General features: G+C 39.6%; 1 protein-coding gene across 5 annotated transcripts in view; it reads left to right on the top strand.

Moving 5' to 3' along the window:
- NOL4 (nucleolar protein 4) overlaps positions 1 to 22,661 on the top strand; it is a 167,294-nt gene that overhangs the window by 62,459 nt on the left and 82,174 nt on the right. For 3 of the 5 annotated variants that reach the window (XM_058178221.1, XM_058178223.1, XM_058178224.1), the window contains exons 2-3: positions 3,492 to 3,641; positions 18,832 to 18,943. In XM_058178221.1, the coding sequence (XP_058034204.1) occupies positions 3,492 to 3,641; positions 18,832 to 18,943 (262 nt within the window). Of the gene's footprint in view, positions 1 to 3,491; positions 3,646 to 5,596; positions 5,624 to 18,793; positions 18,944 to 22,661 lie in introns of all 5 variants that reach the window. The other 2 variants (XM_058178220.1, XM_058178222.1) reach the window with 1 other exon arrangement.

The raw sequence follows: 22,661 nt of genomic DNA on the forward strand, positions 1-22,661 counted from the left end.
ACACTGGGTGTTAAGATTTTGTCAGTTCAGTAATAGAAGAGCTGGGGACAATATTGTTGGGTTTTACTTATGGTATCAGTTGGCCTTACATGGGTATAATATGAATACTAAATACTGAATGCAGGGCTAACTATCTTACAAGTAGTCCTTAAAGGCTCCCCTGTATACAGATTTCAACCATGTTTGTTGCAGATGCACATATTAACACATTTGTTTATTTAATTTATATAGCCACCTTTCTTACTTACATGTGACTCTAGGTGACATAAAATCAAAACTAAAAATCCGTATTATTCAACCATTAAAACAAATTTAAAACAGTTACAAAATTATAATAACAAAATAATAGAAAGGGTGCAGTCTATGCTTAAAACAACCATTCAATGGCTTCCCCAGATTTAGGCTTTCTGGAAGATTATCAGGATTCTGAAAATACATAATGGCAATGGCTGCAGAGTTTTAAGCAAGTTATTATTTTTTTTTTATTTTATCTGAGAATGGCTTCAAAGCCATCTGTGTGCTGGATAATTATGTGTTTGTAGCATTAATTATGAAAAAAGTAGAAATTACTGATCATTGGTATTTTCACTTTTGTAACAGTCTCTGACTTAATATTTTCCACTACAAAGAAAATATTTGCAATGTGTATGTGCGATGTACTAATTTTCGTGGCTAACTTACTGAAAATAAAAAGGTAAATGTTTCCCCTGCCAGTTGTGTCCAACTCTAAAAGGCAATCCTCATTTCCTATTCACAGTCAAAGTGTTGTTCTGTGGTCATGTGGCCAGTATGACTATATGCCAAAGGTGCACAGAATACTATTACCTTTCCACTGAAGTGGTACCTGTTTATCTTCTTGCATTTACATGCTTTTGAACTGCTAGGTTGGCAGGAGTTGGGCAAGTAATGGAAGCTCACTCCGACATATGGTACTTAGGACTCAAACTGCTGACTTTCCAGTCGATAAGCCTAGTATCTTAACTGCTTGGTCACTATGCTCCTGTAACTTACTGAATATACTGTTGCTCTGATATGACTTTGATAAATGAGTGATTTGTAGTTTGAGGTATATTTGTTTTCCTCCAAGATAGGGTTATGGAAATATATGGAATAATATGGAAAGGCATTAGATAACGAAAAAGAGATCAAGTTTCTATTTCTCTTTGCTGCCATTCAGATTTTTGCTTTGTAAATCTTGTAGACGTATTCATTGGTATTGTTCTGTCTTGCTGACGATGCAATTTTATAATAACATCAAGAAAAGAGGCTTCTTAAAGAAAAATGTATAATTCAGTGTCATGGTTGATAAATTCAATCTCCAAGTAGCGTCAGGGAAGATTCAAGACAGAAATTTTGGAGATGTTTTGCCAGTCAATATAAGCAATATTGATGTAACTGGAGAAATGTATTGACTAAGTGGTCATATTTACTTAACACACATGACATAGAGTTAGGGATTTTGTAAAAGTTTCTATGTTAAATTTTGTAATGATTCTGGCGAGGCATGATGACAGTAAAGGGATGAATTTATTTTTAACAAATTCCCAGCCATTGATGACAGGAAGCATCCCAAGCATTTTTAGGAGAGCACTGTCAACTTTTTATGATTATCACCAGTCCCTGTGATCAGGTAGGAAACATGAAACAAAACACCAGTAAGAAAAGAGGAAAAACTTGCAATACTATATGAAGTACTGATTTACATGTACCTTCCAATCATACTTCCTGTCCAGGAGCGGGTTTCAAAACCCATCGCTACCGGTTCGCTCGTAGGCGTGCGCACGTGATGCTTCTGTGCACAGGCAGGAGCATCCGGGCACGTGGGCACAGCCTCTCACCGCCGCCGCTACCAGTTCACCTGATCCGGGGAGAACTGGTAGCAACCCACTACTGTTCCTGTCCCTTCTAATGAAGATGAAGAGGAGGAAGAAGAGGAGGAGCTGTATGTCACCAATTTCTGCTCAGTTTCCACATAGCCACAGAGAATACTATAGAAAATGAAGTAATAAGAAGCCGCCTAGCCTCCTTTCTGTCATCTAACAAAAAATCCCTAGCAGAAAAAAGCCTTAAATCATGCAAAGAAAAGAATTGTCTTTAATGAGCGAGAAAAATAAGAGCAAATAAGACAATTTCTTCCAACCACAACAAGCTTACAGTAAGAAACATGACAATATTCTAGGCCAATGTTTCTCGACCTTGTCCATTTTCAGATGGGTGGACTTCAACTCCCAGAATTCCCCTGTCAGCAAAGCATCTATAGATTTATAGCAATTGTATGGTGTGCAACATAAATGTGACAGCAAAACAAAACAAAATCATAGTATCACATCAGTATTACACAAGATCAAGACAGAGAACTTATTCAGTATTCTGCAGTAAGGCTGTTCCTCCACCCACTCAGGTGCAGTTTCCAGATTCAGCAGATCAGACTAAGCACAGTATTAGTCCCAGTCCACTGAAGTGAACCATGTGTAAATTCCATTCAAGTGGCAGCATTTAAGTTAACTGAATCTAATTGTATTAATCTGACTGGCTGAATTTCTATAACTATTAACAGAATAATACATCCAACCGAACATAAGTGGATTTATTCCTGAATATTTATATATAAGATTTCACAGATGTCTAACGCTCTTTGAATGTGAGCGAGCATTTTACCTGAAGCCTCACCATTGCTAAATTTGTTATTTGTCAAGTACTGGGTCAAATATTTATGCAGTTGTCCTCACACATTTGCGAGAGGCTTACACAGCTAAATCAACTACAGCTAATGCAGTACCAACACTCCACCACATTTCTCTTTTCTACTACTAACTTTTTTTCAGTGCTGTTTTAACTTAAAATGATCACTAAGCAAATAATTGTAAAACGCAGTAGTCAGCCAATTCAAAGTGATAGTAATGTTCCAATTATGCTTATGGTTCGATATACGTGATTTTGGTGAAACCAGGCCTTGATATGTTTTCAGATTCAGTAAGAATCTTAAATGAACACACACACACACACACACACACGTACGTGTGTGTCTGTACAGTGTGTGTGTGTGTGTGTGTGTGTGTGTGTGTGTGTATATCTATCTATATATATATGCACATAGATTTCTATTGAATCCATTCACAAATTTTGAATCAATTATTGACTGCTTCGTCTATTCCAATTAAATATAAACCATCACTTAGAAACCTATATACACTTATATTTATTGTGTAGTCATAATATTAGTATCACTGATTTGACAGTTAAGTGGTATATGATCAGCAGTGGTGGGATTCAGCCAGTTCGCACCACTTCGGGAGAACCGGTTGTTAACTGTCTGAACAGTTTGGCAAACTGGTTGTTGGAAGAAATCATTAGGGCAGAGAACCAGTTGTTAAATTACTTGAATCCCACCACTGGATATCAGTGACAATATCTTCAATTTACTCTAGCCATAAGATATGTTTTCTAGTAATCTATATTTTCATTTTGTGTTTCCTATCATTTCTTCTTAGGATGGAATTGGGGTAGATGAAAAGCTGTCATTAAGACAGGTAGCTGTTGTTGAAGATTTCTTTGATATAATCTACTCCATGCACGTGGAAACAGGACCAAATGGAGAGCAAATCAGAAAACATGCTGGACAAAAAAGAACCTATAAAGCAGTAAGTAAATAATCTTACACCAAGAGGAACGGTATATTGCTATGTTTTGTCCAAGATAAATAAGGCATTTTTGTCAATTATCTTTCAATCAAACCATTTTATCTCTACATGGATCTATATTGACTTGCATTAATAAGCTGAGATGTGCTTTAATATATTTGGATTCCAAGTGAAAAAAGAATGCAGATATTATATTGTGCCAATAATGTACAAATTATTTGAATTATAATAAAGGAAGCTATAATAGGACCCATGTTGATCAGAACCAATTCACTAGTATATTTAAATAATGTTTCATACTTATTTTCCTCTAACTGCTAGAGAAATCAAGTTGTATATATATTCTGTGTCCTACTTATCAAGCTGATTCTTTTGTTTTTAACATTTTATTTATTAAAATGCTTGATAGGTTATGTTATTCTTAGATAACATAGATGTGAATATTTAGATAATATATACAGTAAATATTACTTATGCATATTAATATATGTATTAATATACTATACCATATATTAATACACTATAGTAATACTACAAGAAAATGTTCCCCAATAATTTTAGTAGGTATACAATCTTCAGAAAACATTATAAATTTATATTTTTTAAAAGTTTGAATCACTTTATTCTTAACAGTATTTTAATTATAATGTGGACTGTCTTTATTACTTTCATAGTGAACCAGCTTTCCAGTTTGAAACCCCAGTTTTATTTCTCCAGTCGCAAACATGCTTTCTTAAGTCTTCCTCTACCTATCTAATTCATCTTTTAATCAAATAATGTACTTTTACATTACAAAGGGGCATTGTTAATAGTGATGTATGAATCAACCAACTTCCAAATTGAAGAAAGCAATATTCAATTTGAGTTTTAGAGATATAAAAGGAACAAAATTCAGTTTCAATGAATTTGAGATTAATTCAATAAAAAGTTGACCACTGAACTAATAAGGAACATTAACATCTCTTTTGATTTTTCATTGAGATAACATAGCAGAGATGATAGATTATTTCCAAAACATTAATGATGAAAGTTTAAAACAAATAACATCAAAACTTCATATAATAAAAATGTGAAACACTTTTAAGGAAAATTATTGAATCGGCCCCAACCTAATTCAACTTCTTTGCAAAAACTATTTTAAAAATAAACTTTACTAAAAATAGAAAAGCCGATCACTTGATTTTTGGGGGGGCTAAAGAGCCAATTGATATATTGTAGTTCTTTGGCAGCGTTAACTTTTTCTGAGAATTATGTGCTGCTTGTTAATTTAAAAAATGGAGGTGTATATATTAACACTTTCATATAATATAATATAATATAATATAATATAATATAATATAATATAATATAATATAATATAATATAATATAATATAATATAATATAATATAATATAATATAATATAATATAATATAATATAATATAATATAATACAATAAGCTTTTATACACAATCATATAACTGAAAACCTCCAAGATCTATCTATGCAATGAAAATTCACTTAGAGTGTGGTCAGGATAGACAAATACCTGAATGAAACAGAACTGGTTGTTTATTTTTTATTTGGGGGAAAATTTGAGAAATAAATTACCATTAGGCAGAATCAAATAAACAAGAGACTGAATGACCCAAACAGTTGCAGACAGATTGTATTATAGAGCCTGCCATGGACTATATTACAGATCAGTTGAATAACTGATTTAGAGTTAAGAAATAATGAAAATAAAACAGTATAGTTTTAGTGAAAAGGAGATAATACAAGAAATAACAAATCAGATTGTAAAATGAACAGGAGAGTATACCATGTTTCTCATCCGTTTTCCTCCAACTCAACTCATCTAAAGAAATTATATCAGATGAGTGTGGCACACATATTCTCACTCTTCTGATAGTGTTCTGACAAGCATGATTTTACAGATGTAATCAAACTCATTGACTGCCTACTCAGAACATAGTCAGAGAAACACTGTACTCAGCTCTCTGTCAGCGTTCCAAAAAAACCCCCTCCTGCAGAAAAGACTCCAAAGCAAACATCTTTCAAAGTTCTTTTACTAGCATAGGTAAACTGGCACAACTGGGGAAACTCCGAATCTGGGGATCTGGGTCTTTCCTCAGTAAAACAAACTCCAAAATCACCCCCCTTGGCCCCTCTGCCGATCACATGCTCCATTCACCAAGTGTCCCATCTCGAGATATCACTCCGACCATTCCTTCTCCAGATGCAGGCTCGGCCTGACCTTGACTGGCAGGAAGAATGTTATTATGTCTAATGGCCCCCTCTATCAAATCCCCACTCCTACTTTCCCACACAGGAGAAAGTGCTGGCGTGGAAGCCTTCGGCCTAGTATGGCTTCCAAAGCTGACACTCTCATTCTCAGCTTTGTTCACATATGGAAGGAAAATTTCAGTGGTGTGCAAGAATTTGCAAAATCAAAAAGTAAATCCATTCTCTGAACAACCCTTAAATTTCTCCAAAGCTATTTGAAAGCACCCAATTTGACCTAGTGCCTTAAGTGATGCAAAAATTCTGTGTGTAAAACTCTTTAAAAAAGACTTTAAAACATCACAGACCCACAAGGCAATGGGCCTTTATATACCTCCTTTTTTTTAACTTTAGCAATTCAGAGAATGGGTGAGCAACTGATTCTTCTAGGAATTTATTGGCGACATTAGACTTGAGCAGTGGAGACTTTAGAATAAAGCAATATTCAATACAATAATTAAAAGCTTGTTGTAAGATTTTTTGAACATAAAATATTTTTTGGGTGTAACCTAGTAGAGCAATCTTGGAACCAAACCAGTATCATTCATTATAAAAAACATAATAAATATTCTTATTAGGTAAAAAATGCATTGAATATATAAAGAAGAAATATCATCATAGGCTTTACAACCTTTCATTTTTTCTATTCCGTCCTTCTGTAGAATCAAATATATCATCAAGTGTTCAGAATGTTTAGGAACTAAGTGGTATATCTCAGGGGTAGGTTCTACTTACCTTTACTACCAGTTCGCAATGGGAGCACGCTCGCATGCTCGTGCAGAAGATTTTGCACATGTGCAGATTGTCAATTATGATGTCTGGGCAGGTGGGCGGAGCCTCCTACCGCTTTTACTAACAGTTCTAAAGAACCGGACAGAACCGGGAGCACTGGTACATCTGGCATTTTGAGAAAATGTTGTGAACAGTTTCATAAAATAATTTTTATAGTTGTGAAACATACATTTTATGCAAGTCTGATTGCTGAAGTAAAAAAAACCTGAACTAATTTGTCATATACAATAATGAACAACAATAGCAATAGCACTTAGATTTTATATACCACTATATACAGTGCTTTACAGCCCTCTCTAAGCAGTTTACAGAATCAGCATATTTGCTCCCAGCAATCTGGGTCCTCATTTTACTGGCCTTGGAAGGATGGAAGGCTGAGTCAACTTTGAGCCTGGTGAGATTCAAACTGCCCAATTGCAGGCAGCCAGCAGTTAGCAGAAGTAGCCTGCAGTACTGCATTCTAACCACTGTGCCATATGTCCATATAGCACAGCCCTCACTTGACTGAATATGAGTTAGCGAGGCTAAAAGCAAGAAACTAATGAAGAAACTAAATGAAAAGCAGAAATAATTTTTGGGTCCCAACAGCAAAAAAGTGGTTATTTATATCTACAGTTTTGTCCTGTGACATAAATTTTCCTTTGTTTCATTCATTTCATAGAAAAGTAATCCAACTAATTTCCCCAAATTATTAAATAATTTCCTTTATAATTAATTTAGTTTCCAAAATGTATAGAGAAGTCTCAATGAAATCATTTCCCCTTATTTAGTCATTATTTCCCCAGATCCTGGCCCCAGTCAAGTCACATTCAAATAATTTTCAATATGTAGTTTTCTATTTTATCTGCTAACTAATCATCTCAGTTTTTTTGTCAGCCAATTTGTCCATTTTTTTTCTCTCTGCCATCAGTTCTCTCAGTCAGCTAATTTACCATTTCCCTAATTTCTTATTTTATGTCGTTCTCTCACAGAGAAATAATATGAATGATTACTTCAATTTTTAATGCAAGACTTAGATCAAGTAACTTTTCTAATGTTGCAATACTACTTACATGTATTTATGAGAAAGCTTCATTAATCTCAGTGTAACTTATTTCTGAGCAAATATTGAGGGTTCACTATTAAATCGCAGGGAGCGATTACCTACACGTTGGTTCCGTCCCAGGTGCCTGATGGACCCTGAGAGGTTCCTGACGGAGCTTGGGCCATTCCCTGAGGATCTGGCCCACGGCACGACTGAGGAACTAGTTGCGGCCTGGGAACAGGCCGCGGCTGGGGCCTTGGACCGTGTCGTGCCTTTGCGGCCTCTGACCCGGCGCAGATCTCGTCCGGCCCCTTGGTTCTCCGAGGGGCTGAGGGAGATGAAACGCCGGAGAAGACGCCTAGAGAGCACCTGGAGGTCCAGTCGTTCCGAAGCTGATCGGACACTAGTTAGGTCCTATTCTAGGACCTACCTAGTGGCAATGAGGGAGGCGAGGCGTTCTTACGCCTCCACCCTCATTGTGTCGGCAGATAACCGCCCGGCCGCCCTGTTTCGGGTGACCCGCTCCTCCATCAGGAGGTGCGGGATGACCCTTTGCAGGGACGTGCCGAGGAGTTTAGTGGTTATCTATACGACAAAATCGCTCAGCTCCGGGATGGTCTGGACCGAAATTGGGATGATCCAAGCGAGGGAGAGGAGGCACGTCTTGTTGAGTCTGTTTGGGATGAATTTGACCCTGTGGCTCCCGAGGACGTGGACAGGTTGTTGGGGAGGCTTCACGCCACTACATGTTTACTGGACCCGTGTCCTTCCTGGCTGGTGCTGGCCACTCAGGAGGTGACACGAGGCTGGCTCCAGAGGATTATAAATGCTTCTTTGTTGGAAGGGGTTTTCCCTGCCGCCTTGAAAGAGGCGGTGGTGAGACCCCTCCTCAAGAAGCCCTCTTTGGACCCGGCTATTTTGGGAAATTATCGTCCAGTCTCCAACCTTTGCTTTGTTGCGAAGGTTGTAGAGAGTGCTGTGGCGCGACAGCTACCCCAATACCTGGATGAATCCGTCTATCTAGACCCGTTCCAGTCCGGCTTCCGACCCGGTTACAGCACGGAGACAGCTTTGGTCGCATTGGTGGATGATCCCTGGAGGGCCAGGGCCAGGGGTTATTCCTCTGCCCTGGTCCTATTAGACCTCTCAGCGGCTTTTGATACCATCAACCATGGTATCTTGCTGCGCCGGCTGGGGGGATTGGGAGTGGGAGGCACCGTTCATCGGTGGTTCTCCTCCTATCTCTCCGACCGGTCGCAGATGGTGTTGACAGGGGGGCAGAGGTCGACCGCGAGGGGCCTCACTTGTGGGGTGCCGCAGGGGTCGATTCTCTCGCCCCTTCTGTTCAACATCTATATGAAGCCGTTGGGTGAGATCATCAGTGGCTTCGGGGTGAGGTACCAACAATACGCTGATGACACTCAGCTGTACTTCTCCACCCCAGGCCACCCCAATGAAGTTGTTGAAGTGCTGTCCCGGTGTTTGGAAGCCGTACGGGTCTGGATGGGGAGAAACAGGCTCAAGCTCAATCCCTCCAAGACGGAGTGGCTGTGGATGCCAGCATCTCGATTCAGTCAGCTGCAGTCCCACACTCTGGAACGAACTTCCCCCGGGTTTACGCCAAATACCTGACCTTCGGACCTTTCGCCGCGAACTGAAGACATATCTTTTCATTCGCGCGGGGCTGGCTTAAATTTTATTGATCTTATAATTTTTATTATTAATTTTAAATGGGGTCTTAGTTTTCTATACATTTTAAATTTTTAGGCTAATTATAATAAGTTTTTTAATCTTGCATTTTATACTGTATATTGTCTCGTCTGTTTTTATTTTGCCTGTACACCGCCCTGAGTCCTTCGGGAGAAGGGCGGTATAAAAATCAAATAAATAAATAAATAAAAATAAATAAATATATTTACAAGATAAATATTTTCAACTTTAATGATGCCATTATATATATATTAGGATAATCTTGCTTGCTAAAATGTTTATTTATCTTGAACTGCACGTGTGAACAAATTGGGTATCATTGGTCTGACTCTGCAACTCTAAAAAATAATAAAGATTTTGTGGCACTCTAAAGCTGGCAAATTTATTTTGGGAAACTGGTAGTTTGTAAACAAGTAGGTACAGGATAAAATTGGAAAAACACTTGGGGAAAAAACCTGGATGTTTACATGAATGACAGTGTCCTGTCATGTCAAAGCTGCTATGCCTGTAGGGCAGTTGGTGGTCAAATTCAGGAGTACTAATGGGTGCTATGTGTGGCAAGTAAATTGTATGACAGCTATCACAACATCAAGCAATGCACAATATCTGTCCCAGCTAACAGACAGTTTTTCTTTCAGCAGCTAAATTGTGAGCAGCTTGCTCCCTTTCATTATATCAGAAAAGTACCTATATCAAAAATTTATTTGACAAGTTCAAAATGATTTCATACTAAATCTAGTTCTTAAAGCAACAAAAAAGAAGTTAGTTATAGAATGGAATAACATTTCCACAATCATGCAAAGATAAACTCAATTTCATTTGAACTTATATGCTCTTTTCCAGGTTACCTGCTCATTCACATTCTGAGATTTTTTTTCTTTGTAATTTCTATCACTATAGCTGCTTTATCCAATGTAGTTCTCTCAAGATATTTATGGCATTGCTGTAAAGAGAAAGTAAATACTGTGGAGAATAAAAGAAGTTTTTGAAAACACACAATTCATTCGGAATTTTCTAAATGTATACAATTTTTGGGATAAAAGTCATCAGTATATTCATTTAAATTGTGCACATTTTAATAGTTAGCACATGGATGCTGTTTCAAATTGCTGTGTCACACAACTGCCATTGTATAGGCTACACGACATGTAGAAGACAAATTATCACAAGTACTATTGTGCCATGAATTGCTTTACATCTCAGGTTATCCATGCTTGCGTATGCATGCGTGTATTATGTTTGTGCATTATTTTAAAGTAATTTCTTTATAGCATAGGCATACATTATATTGGAAGATTTTATTTTATTTATATCATGGGACCTTAGCTGATGACTTTGCCTAAATAAATAATAAAATAAAATAAAGAAATAAACAAATCACAAAACCTTTTCATATATCATATTATCAGTTTTATATACATATGTTTAAAATTAGTTTTATCATAAATGAATCCATTTCAGAAATGTTTTAGCTGCCAAAATTTGACCAATTTTAAGTTGCAAAACTATACCATTAATAAATTAAACTGTACAATGCATCTATACATTTTAAAATCATATATGAAACGTATGTATTACTTATTAGCCTCTATTCTGCCAGTGACAATGAGGACTTCCAGAGAGGCAGATTCTCCTCCTCCTCTTCCCCATTTTTTTTATACCAAATATCTTGAGCAGAGTGAATAGACATGGTGGTGAAGGAGAACAAAGCAAAGTGGTACAGAAATCAAGCAGAACAAGGCTTTAGTGTAACTTATCTAACAGTGACCAATAATTTGCCTAAAATCAAGCCTTTTAAAACAATGCTTTAATGGATGAAATTTCAAATGCAATGAAAATCCTACTTCAAAAGAGTACATGGAATATAGTTTCCAGCCTGATAATTAATTACGTCTACTGTATGCCTACGTTTCATCAAACATATGCTTTGTCATCTTTTTCTAAATCCTCAATTATTTAATAACAATAACACAGTCATATTGCTCTAAATGTTTAGCATTTGTCATGTACTAGAAAGGGCATTGTTTGGAAATATATTAGTGCAGTATATAATACAGTAAATGTACCACTGGTTATGTAAATCTGATGAATGAAGGAAACAGCAGGATGAATATGGAATGGATGATGGATTCAGAAGAGCATCTTTTTTAAAAAGAGTAAATACATATATCTCTATGCTGCTTCATTCATGACGTACTAGAGTTCAGCAAGGAAGTTGCCTAGAAACAGAAAGAAGAAATATGGAGGCATAACCTTGTTTTATCTCTGTTGCATCTGATGAATAACGGTGCTAATAATATTTGCAACACATATCCTGTGCTGCAATTCTATGTGCTATATTGTGGCATGTAGGTGACATGTAGAGGAATGTCACACAAGAATTCTGCATTAGTCTGAAGAAAGAGACAGATTTCTCTTTTCACACACAATCATATTGGAAAATAGAGGCAATTTATTTTTGGCTCTTTGGTATCATTCAAACTGCAGTAAAACTATTATTAAAGCTAGTATTTTCTTTAAAGAAATATAACATTCTACAGCTTCGCAAACTTGTGACCCTTTCTCCACTGGTGGTAATTCTTGCCTCACCTTCATTTCTTGATTTTTAATTTTAGCATTAAAAATTCTTCTCAGGGAAAAGGGGCTTCATATTTTAGCTTTGCAACTGGACCACATTTTATTTTCATAAGACCAGGCAAATGAACCCAACGTGAAGTAAGGGTTTAGAGATTATATATTTTATTTTTATCTTTCATGGAGGAAACTCTATGTTATTGCCGATGGAAACTTGGAGGCAACAATAATTTAACATTATTTGCTCCTTGCAACTTGTGTTTTCAAGTCAGAATGTGTAATGACTTGAAACTGTTTCTGAGAATTTAGGAAGTAATAATGGTGACAGTATAGATAGGACCTCAAATTCATTTTATTCTCAATTTGTAGCTGAGAAGGAATGAAATAATTTTGGGACTAAAGCAGAGTATAAATTCTAATTTTTGTTAATCTATATACTACTAAAACGCTCATGCTTGTTTGATACTTTGTGATTTAAGAGTCTGAAGAAGGGAGGGAAGAAAAGAAGGAAAGAGGAGAAGGGATGGAAGGTAGGTAGGAAAGAATAGGGGGCTCCCACATCCACTGATTTTTTGCCTGCTTGTAGTCATTCTGTTTCTCTGCTTAGGTAAGAAAATATCTCCTAAATGCTGACCCAATGAGTTATGGGTGTTACTTGTAAAAGTACCTAATATGCGAGTATACAGAGAAAATGTATTACTTTCTGCCCAAAGTTCTGGCAGAATATATGTTCTCTCTCCTCTATTTCCCCCACCCCCCCACAAAAATATCCTGTGATGTAAGTTGATAGAAGTTGAAGTAACTGGCCTAAAGTCACTCGGTTTGCCCCAAGGCTGAAGGTGGTCTTGAAACTAAGTCTCCTTTGTACAATCCAATGCTTTCTCCAGGCATTATACTATTAAGTTCCAGTGTATGAAATGTACCGTATATACTCGAGTATAAGCCGAGTTTTCGGCCGCGTTTTTGTGCTAACAACGCCCCTAAACTATACTCGAGTCTACCCTTGCAGAGCCGACCCAGGAGAGGGTTTTGCCCTCGAACAGCTGGGCCGGCAGGACGAGCCCAAATGCTGCCGGCATGCTTTGCCAGCTCGGCCGGCTCGCTGGGCGGCGGCTGGCCTCCGGCGTTTTCCCGCCCGCTGATGGCGGCGGTGGTCGGCGGAGGGGCGGGCGGAGGGGCGTTCGACATTTCGCCCCCTCTCCTCGTCCTCCTCTTGCCAGCGGTGCGGAGGGGGTCCATCTACATGGCAGCACTGAGGAAAGCCGCGAACCATTGTGAGTACCGAGACTTGGAAGGCGCGTTGCTCGACCAACTAATTTGCGGGTCAGGGACATCCGTTTGCGGCGGCTGCTGTCCAGAAGCAACCTAACGCTCGCAATCGCCCTGGACGAGGCAAAGGCTCACGAGATGTCTACCCAAGCGGCAGAAACACTACAAAAGCCGGTCGCGCCAGGGGCGGCAGCGAAAACAACCCCGGTCCACAACGAAGAAGTCCAGGCCGAGTCGGAAGAGGAGGAAGAGGAAGAAGTCTTCCACACCGGGAGGCCGGAGAGGGAAGACCGGGCGAATCGCGAGTTGCGGGGCCAACACCAACGGCAACATTGCAAATTTAAGGATGCGACTTGTCGGTGCGAAAAAAGGGCACATCGCGAAAGCCTGCCGGCGCCCAACCTTCCGCCAAAATTCAAACCGACCAATCAAAGCGCGGGAACGCGGCCGGGATTGGTCAAGGAAAAAAGCGCAGTTGAATCAGACTGCCGTGAGAGTGGGCCAGGCATCAACACGCCTAGAAAAAAAATCTTTATTAAAACACTCATTGAAGGGTGCCGTGCGAATGGAAGTGGACACTGGATCTTCAATTACGATCATGTCCTGGAGCAACTTAGAAAAAACTTGCCGGCTATCGCGAAACGCAAGCTGCAACCACAGAAACTAAGAGTGCAGGACTATCAAGGAACAGGATCCCTGTTCGAGGGGCGTCCGTCCACGTCAAGTATGGACAGTTCGAAAAACTCTGCCCATCACCATCGTCGATGGGACTCTGCCGAGTTTGTTGGGACTGGACTGGTTCCGGGCATTGGGCATGGGAGTGACCGGAGTCTTCCGAAATGAAGTCGACCTCAGGGCGAACTCATGAAGGAGTTCGAGGGCGTCTTCAAAGACTGCCTGGGCAAGTACAAGGGACCCCTATCTCCTTCAACCTAGACCCTCAAGTTGCCCCTATCCGTTTAAAGGCTAGGAGGTTCCCTTCGCCCTGAAGCCCAAGATTGACCGGGAACTGGACAAACTAGTAAGCCAGGGATACTAGTGCCAGTTGACCATGCAGTGGGAGACGCCATAGTCACCCCAGTGAAACCAGACGGGTCAGTCAGGATTTGCGCCGATTACAAGGCAACGCAACAAAGCTTTGCAAAAGCGCTTACCCGTCCCAGTGGTACAACACTTGCTGCACTCGTTAGGGCAGGGGCAGGTTTTGCCAAACTAGATTTGGCCCAAGCCTATCAGCAGTTACCCGTAGATAGCAGCACGGCGAGCTCAAACAATCGTAACGCACAGGGTGCTTTCAAATGCACCAGGTTACAATTTGGGGTCAGTGTGGCACCAGGATTATTTCAAAATTTAATGGGCGGCTTCTGCAGGGCTCCCGGGTGGTACCGTACTTTGATGACGTACTGGTATCCGCCGACAATATGGAAGAACTTGGGGTGCGACTGAGAAAAGTTTTAAGTATTTTCCGGTCCGCCGGTTTAAAAGTCAAATTAAACAAGTGCCAGATCGGGGTAGGATCCGTAGAATTCCTGGGCTACCGGATAGACAGGGAGGGGATCCACCCCACTGAGAGCAAGGTTAGGGCAATCAGGAAGGCCCCCGCACCCCAAAACAAAACAGAGTTGCAGGCGTTTTTGGGTCTGGTAAATTTTTACGCGGTTTTTATTAAAAAACAAGGCTACCATAGCCGAGCCGCTACACAAATTACTAGGAAAAAATGCTGCATGGTCTTGGGGAAAGGCAGAAGCTAGAGCATTCGAAGCAATAAAAAACCTCCTATCTAGCGATAGCCTATTGATACAATACAATAGCACACTACCATTGGTGCTAGTTTGTGATGCATCCCCCTACGGGGTGGGGGCTGTGCTCAGCCACAGGCTGCCAAATGGCACAGAAGCCCCTATAGCATTTTATTCCCGAACAATGTCCTCAGCTGAAAGGAACTATAGTCAGTTGGATAGGGAAGCCTTGGCCATAGTCTCCGGGGTAAAGAAGTTCCATGAATATGTTTTCGGTCGCGACTTCGAAATCGTCACAGACCATAGACCCTTGCTAGGGTTGCTGGCGGGCGACCGCCCAACGCCCGTGGCACTTTCGCCCAGATTGACCCGATGGACTATCTTTCTGGCTGCATATTCGTACAAACTGCTACATCGGCCAGGAAAGGAGTTAGGGCATGCAGACGCCTGAGCAGATGCCCTTTACCAGCGACTATCGAAGACCCCACTCCGGGCACACCGTCTTGTTAATTGACTCTTTGGACTCTGGTCCAGTCACTTCAAGGAGGTGGCTCGGGCTTCTTACAAGGACATTACATTAAGGACTGTAATGGGTTGGGTGCAAGAGGATGGCCCGCTGCGCGGGTGAGCGTTTAGGAATTTGTAAAAAGCGGGGAATTGTCGGCTCAAGGGGTGTCTGCTCTGGGGGATAGGGTGGTAGTCCCAGAGAAATTGAGGAAAAAGTTCTGGAACTTCTGCACGAAGGCCATCCTGGGATCGTGAGAATGAAGGGTTTAGCCAGGAGCTATGTGTGGTGGCCCTTGATGGACATGGAGATTAGCGATAGGGTTGGGAAATGCCAAGCATGCCAGGAATCAGACCACTACCACCAACGGCCCCAATCCGAGGTGGGAGAAACCCCAGGGCCCATGGTCCCGAATCCATATCGACTTTGCCGGCCCTTCCACGGCCAAACATTCTTAGTGGTGGTGACGCATTTTCCAAATGGCTGGAAATCATTCTAATGAAATCCATGACAGAGGCTGTAATTTCAGTCCTGCGGCACCTTTTGTAACACACGGGTTACCAGACACACTCGTTTCAGACAACGGGCCACAGTTCACGGCGACCCTTTTGAGGGTACTTGGCGGAGGGCATCCGACATGTCCTCTCGGCGCCTTTCCACCCTGCGACGAACGGCCTTGCAGAGCGTTTCGTCCGGAGCAAAGAGGCATTGTCCAGAATCAGGCCAGGCGATTGGCAATTAAAATTGACACCTTCTTAGCGGTACAACACAGAACCCCTTGTGTAGCAACTGGCGCAGCCAGCAGAGCTACTGATGGGGAGAAAGCTTAGATGCCCGTTAGACCGGTTAAACCCGAACTACACACCAGACGGGTACAAAACAACACCGGGCAAAACAAGAGAATTGACAGTAGGGAGTTCCGTATGGGCACACAATTATGGTGAAGGCCCAAGCTGGAAAAAGGGAACAATCCTAGAAACAACCGGGCCCAAATCATATCTCGTAGAAATAGAGGATGGCCGGGTTTGGAAACGCCACATAGACCAGTTAAGGAAAAGAATAGCCACAAGTCTAGAAACAGACGAAACAGGCCCTGACTATCCAATAATTGAATCCACAGCTAACTCAAATCCGAGCAAACCGCAGGACTTATCTGAGTTCCAGCGACACCAACCGGTCCCTCCAAAGGAAAGCAGGAACAACTCTGCAAGTAATCCAAGGCCGGATGGCCTGGAGGAGGAGCTGAGAGGAACGAACAGTCCCTCCGGCCAGCTCGACTCACTCCCAGAAAATGAACTGCGCAGGTCCGAAAGAGTTAGGAGACGCCCTGCGTACCTACGTGACTACGTTGAAAAATAATTATTCATTTTATGTAAATAGGGGTAAAAAGTTTTCTGGGAGGGGAGGAGTGTAATGTATCTTTAAGGGTTTTGGAGGGAAAATAGAGCGGGAAATAGCACGTTGCTAATTGGCTGATAGCCTCCAGCTGAACTGTATATAAGGAGGGGTTTTTACCGTTTGCGGTTGCTGGGTTCACCATATAGTAAAGAGCTGTTGTTACTCATCTGGTCTCCTGCCTCGTTATTGCCCGAATCTAACACTTTCTGCCCAAAGTTCTGGCAGAATATATGTTCTCTCTCCTCTATTTCCCCCACCCCCCCACAAAAATATCCTGTGATGTAAGTTGATAGAAGTTGAAGTAACTGGCCTAAAGTCACTCGGTTTGCCCCAAGGCTGAAGGTGGTCTTGAAACTAAGTCTCCTTTGTACAATCCAATGCTTTCTCCAGGCATTATACTATTAAGTTCCAGTGTATGAAATGTATATCAGTTTCACATTTTAACTCTTTTGTTTTCCAAATAAAATTCCATCCTACCTGAATGAATTATGAACCCAGTACTATTTTTGATTAAAATAAATGAAGCATCCCCCAAAATACAGGTTGCTAATAAATCTACAAGAATGCTTCATTAATTTCAATGTACTAAATTTTTGAATATGTTAGTAAAGTTAACTAATGTGTACAAACTATTTTCACTCTTAATGTTACATACTGGTTGAGTCTGTAGGACAGCAACATGGCAGTGTCCAATATAATGGTTTATTGTTGAAAGTAGAACTAAGTAGAACTAAAGGCTATGTTGGATAGGGGCTTCTGTACATAGCAATCCATGGCGTAGGCAAGATGGCGAGTAATCAAGTATATCTTAATATTGTGATACTAGGTCTGCCCCTTATGCACAGTGCACAATGGAACATTATGATCTGTATATAAAATGAAAGTACTTCTCTTGTGATGCTTAGAGGATTTTGATATCATGGTTTGGAATGAATATCTATATTGAAACATGTGTTGAAATAACTAGCAATAGTAATAGCACTTAGATTTATATATGGCTTCACAATGCTTTATAGCACTCTCTAAGTGGTTTACAGAGTCAGAATATTGCCCCCAATAATCTGGGTCCTCATTTTACTGACCTGAGAAGAATGGAAGGCTGAGTCAACTTTGAACCAGTGAGATTCGAACTGTTGAAGTGCTGGCAGTTGTCAGCAGAATTAGCCTGCAATACTCCATTCTAACTACTGCACCACCACAGCTCTGTTGCTAAAAAAGGGAATTTCTTTGCTATATTGGGTTTTAATCATGACAGATTGAGATGCAATTATATTTCCCCCTTTTTAATCCAGAGCATCTTCTGGAAAGATGAAGTCATCTGTATTCTTTATTTAAATGCTAATGCATCTGAATTTATCATGTTATTCTCATAGTAAGACAACTTTGCAAAGGCTTTCATCATTGTGCATTAAAAATAACTTCACTAGGTTACATTTTTTACTTAATTTAAAATCTATTCAGTGGTGTGGATTTACTTCCACAAAGGTGCGATGGAACATCTGACACTGGGGTAACTTTAAAAGTAGCTGCATCTTCTACTGTCTAAAACTGACATGCAATTAACGAAGTATTACCAAAAGGCAAAATTGGGGACAGAATGAAAACAGTGGTAAAATAATAGAACTATAATTGATAAATGCAAATATTTTGGGCATATGAACAAAAGACATTTTGGAAACATCATCTGAGCATTTATTTTCTCAATTTTTTTGTCATAAGCAAAAATGATTTTATTAACATTATTTGGTAGACCAAGTAAACTACTATTGCTTGAAATCCAATTAGTATTCAGGCACACTTTATAGGATTTTCAGGAATTATGATATCATATACTTTATTTAGAAATATGATAGGTTTCATTAAATCATCGCCACTCAGCTTATATCATAATGCTTATATTTCATCATTCATTTCAGATTTCAGAGACCTATGCCTTTCTTCCAAGAGAAGCAGTGACACGATTTCTAATGAGCTGTTCAGAGTGCCAGAAAAGAATGCATTTAAACCCAGATGGAGCAGATCATAAAGGTAGGTTTAGTGTCAAATAATGAGATGTAAAGCAGGGGTCTCCAACCTTGGCAACTTTAAACCTGGTGGACTTCAACTCCCAGAATTCCCCAGCCAGCAAAGCTGGCTGGGGAATTCTGGGAGTTGAAGTCCGCCAGGCTTAAAGTTGCCAAGGTTGGAGACCCCTGATGTAAACCATATTATTCATAGTCCATTTATATTTTACTGATTTAAGTGAAGACTCATAAAAATTGTACACTAGAATGGCTGAAACATTCATATCATCCCATTTCTGCATATACTGTGTTGTATGTCTCCAGAATTCCCTGAAACAGTTATATGTAATACAAACCTTTGCTCTTATATAGTCACAATAAGGGCAAGGTTTCCCCACCCCCCTTCTGTTCAGTCATGCTCAATTCTTGGAGACTGCCTGGACAAGTCCTTGCAGTTTTCTTGATTCTCAAGATTTTCCAGAACTGGTTTGCCATTGCTTCCTTCCTAGGGCTGAGAGAAAATGACTGGCGCAAGGTCACTCATGTACAGGCAGGACTAGAAATCACAGTCTTCTGCTCTCTAGGCTAACCCTTTAACCACTACACCAAGACATGATAGTTTTCATTCATTTTCTTTGTATGTAAAATAATGTTTTTTCTAAAATGATACATAATAACTATCCTCTATCGGTATAATAAGATGATGTATGAAAATTCAATGCATGATTTTTTTTCAGCTAAACCCGCCCTTCAGTGTTGTGATAGTGGGGAAAAGGATCTGGTGAGTGCAAGGTATGCAGTCCTGAGATCCTGGAGGATGGTACAGTCTGAATCTAACAAATGAAATGTCAATGATAATATTTAGGGTGGGTTAAAGCACGGATAAACTCTAGGCTAGATACAAGCCAAACATAAATAACATATTCCAAATGAAAAACTCTGCTTTCTCTCCTCTGACTCCATGCATCTATAGAAATCTTCCATTAAATATGAAATATAATTAAATAAGTACTTTTAAATGACATTTGAATTGTAGAAGAAAGGTTCTTTCTCACAGAGGAAGAAACTCATAGATCTCATAGAAAACACAAGAATTTTGAGGGAAGGCAAAAGTGAGATAATTTTCTCAGATCAGCTAGTTACCCTCATTGTTTGACTGATTTTATGTGATCAAGTTGCTATTGATTCTTAGCAACACAGATGTTCTCCATGATGATTTGTTTCTAACCTGGTCTTCAATTCTTCCAATGTTTCCTACCCCTGAACCATGCCTAAATATTGTTTGCTCCCATTCTGTGTTATTCACTGGCTTATTCTCTAGCATACTTAGTGAAGTTTTGAGATAAAACAACTTAAGGTTAAAATGCAGAAAGAAGATAAGAAATACTAGTCATAAGAAAAATATAGTTAAATCTAGTTTATCCTAATTCATTATACCTTTCCATATCTATCTATCATGTGCAAGAAACCAGGTAGAGTTCAAAAGCACTGCAAGTTTATTCCAAGCAATCTACACGCAAGAATCTGATCTACTAATTGTCAAGGCCCATTGACACCAGATTGCAATCAACAGACTTCCAAGATCTCTTTCAGGGATGTAGGGATTCCAGATTCCAGACCCTACCTTGGGCTTAGCCTGGTCACCTCCTACATTATCTTTGGAAATTATCCTGGCTTTCATTGTGTTCATACCAATTCATTCATTGCATTTTGTTTTCAGATCTTTCATCTTTTATTTTTGAGGAGCTCAACTCCACTGAAGCATAATTCCTGGCCTATCCCTTGCTCGCTATCAATTCACTTTTCTTGATGTCACTCACCTTGGTGCTGAATCACAGCATTCATAAGACATTATTTTTCAACTGCACTGAAATTATTTTATATTTCTCTCGACATAACCAATTCTTATTCCATTTAACAAAATGGTCAGAAGCATGCTGTTATAGTTATAAACTAATAAAATATTGAATTCCCAAAAGAAGCATGCTGCTATAAATATTCATTTTTGCTCATTTTATACAAACACTCATACTTTACATTATTCCACATATTATACATTATTGTTCTATCTGTATTTGCATACCTAAACATTTCTCTATTTATTTCCCCATATTTAATAAATATTCTATTAAAATATAGGAATTAATTCAGTTACTATAATTTGTAATTGTTCGCTTCATCTTCCCTGTCAAAAACAATTGTGTTGGTATTTGATAATTAATTTTCAGATCCGTAGTCACACAATATTATTATTGTGGAAAAGCAGGGGATGAAAACATTTGGTGTTTATCTCAGAAGAGGCAATTCAGTGAAAGACTTTCCCTTAAGTAATATTACAGAGTTTATGAACCTATTCTTACCATTTTCATATCTTAGATTAGCATTAAAAATCTATATTGTTTTTGCTTCCTTATGTTGCCAGCCATGAGGGTCTTGACAACAATCTTGAAAACTTGGTTGCCACTCCCTCCCTCCTTCCCAGTTCCCTTTTGGGGAGAAGATCAAAACAAAGTAAGAGATGAGGAGTTCTCTCCATCATGCTTGCTTCTCTCCATCACCTATTACCATCCTTCCTATCCTATTATTTTCTTGTACTAATGGGCTCAGCCCTTCCTTTTTCTTTCTTCTACTATTTAAAATACCAAAGGAGTCTTTTGCTTTCTTTTAGCTTCCCTATGTGAGTCTAAGTTACTTTTGCACTTTAGCCTTTCAACTTCATTTCAGTAACTATTTGCTACTTACTGATTCAGTTGCTTGGCGAATATATCCACGTTCCATTTCCTCAATATGTCTTTCTAACACTCAGTTCATCTAAAAGCCTGCTGTGCAATTTCTAAAATGTCCATTTTTTTCTCATTGAAAAGGTGTGTAACTATCATTTTAGTAATGTGTTTTTGAGAAATTCCCAACTTTCTTACACAATCTTGGATTTCAGAATTTTTTTCCCATGGGATCCTGCATATTACTTCTCTGGAATTGCCTTTTCTGAAACATATTGTGCACACTATTATGCCCCAATTTCTCTTTCTGCAGTATCTTGAATCTAAAGATGATACGGTCATTTCTCCCCAAAAATCCCATTCCTATCTAGGAGGACTGATCCTCCTGCTCTTGTCTTCAGTGCTCTGAAACATGAAATAGTCAGCAAGACTACTGAGAAATTTTGGAAGCTTGCAGTTTTGGCGAACCTGGTTTTCCAACAAATATCTGGGTTGTTGCAGTTTCCTTTATTATGTCTGTCATCCCTGAAAATTCTTTTAACTAGTCCAGGAGTGCTGTATCTGGAGGTTCTGCCTAGCTTGATGGTGTACAGCAGTCGTCTCCCCACGCCTCAATAATACCATCTTGTTTCCTGCCTTGTGCTTTTATCCAAATCTTCTTGGACTTTGGCACTAAAATTCCTGGATCTCAATATCTGAAATGCACTTCCTTCATGTATAATGCCACTCCTCCACTTTTGTTTGGTCTTTTGAATAAGTTATATCTTTCAAAGTTATATCATCACCAGATGGGCCATAGATATGGACCTTGGGCACTCTCATAGCCTTGATCAATGTACGCCAAGGATGTCTAACTCTATTTAATTGAGGGCCGCATCAGGGTTATGTTTGACCTCAAGGGTCAGGGTGGGCATGGCTGAGTGGGTGTGGCCAGCTTGACATCACTCCTGCCGGAGGCACCTGTGGTGGCCTAAGTGCTCTGCCAGTGAAAACAGGCTCCCTAGCTCTATTTTTGGCTGCTGC

Source organism: Ahaetulla prasina, chromosome 3, assembly GCF_028640845.1.
Source record: "Ahaetulla prasina isolate Xishuangbanna chromosome 3, ASM2864084v1, whole genome shotgun sequence".
Taxonomy (NCBI): Eukaryota; Metazoa; Chordata; class Lepidosauria; order Squamata; family Colubridae; genus Ahaetulla; species Ahaetulla prasina.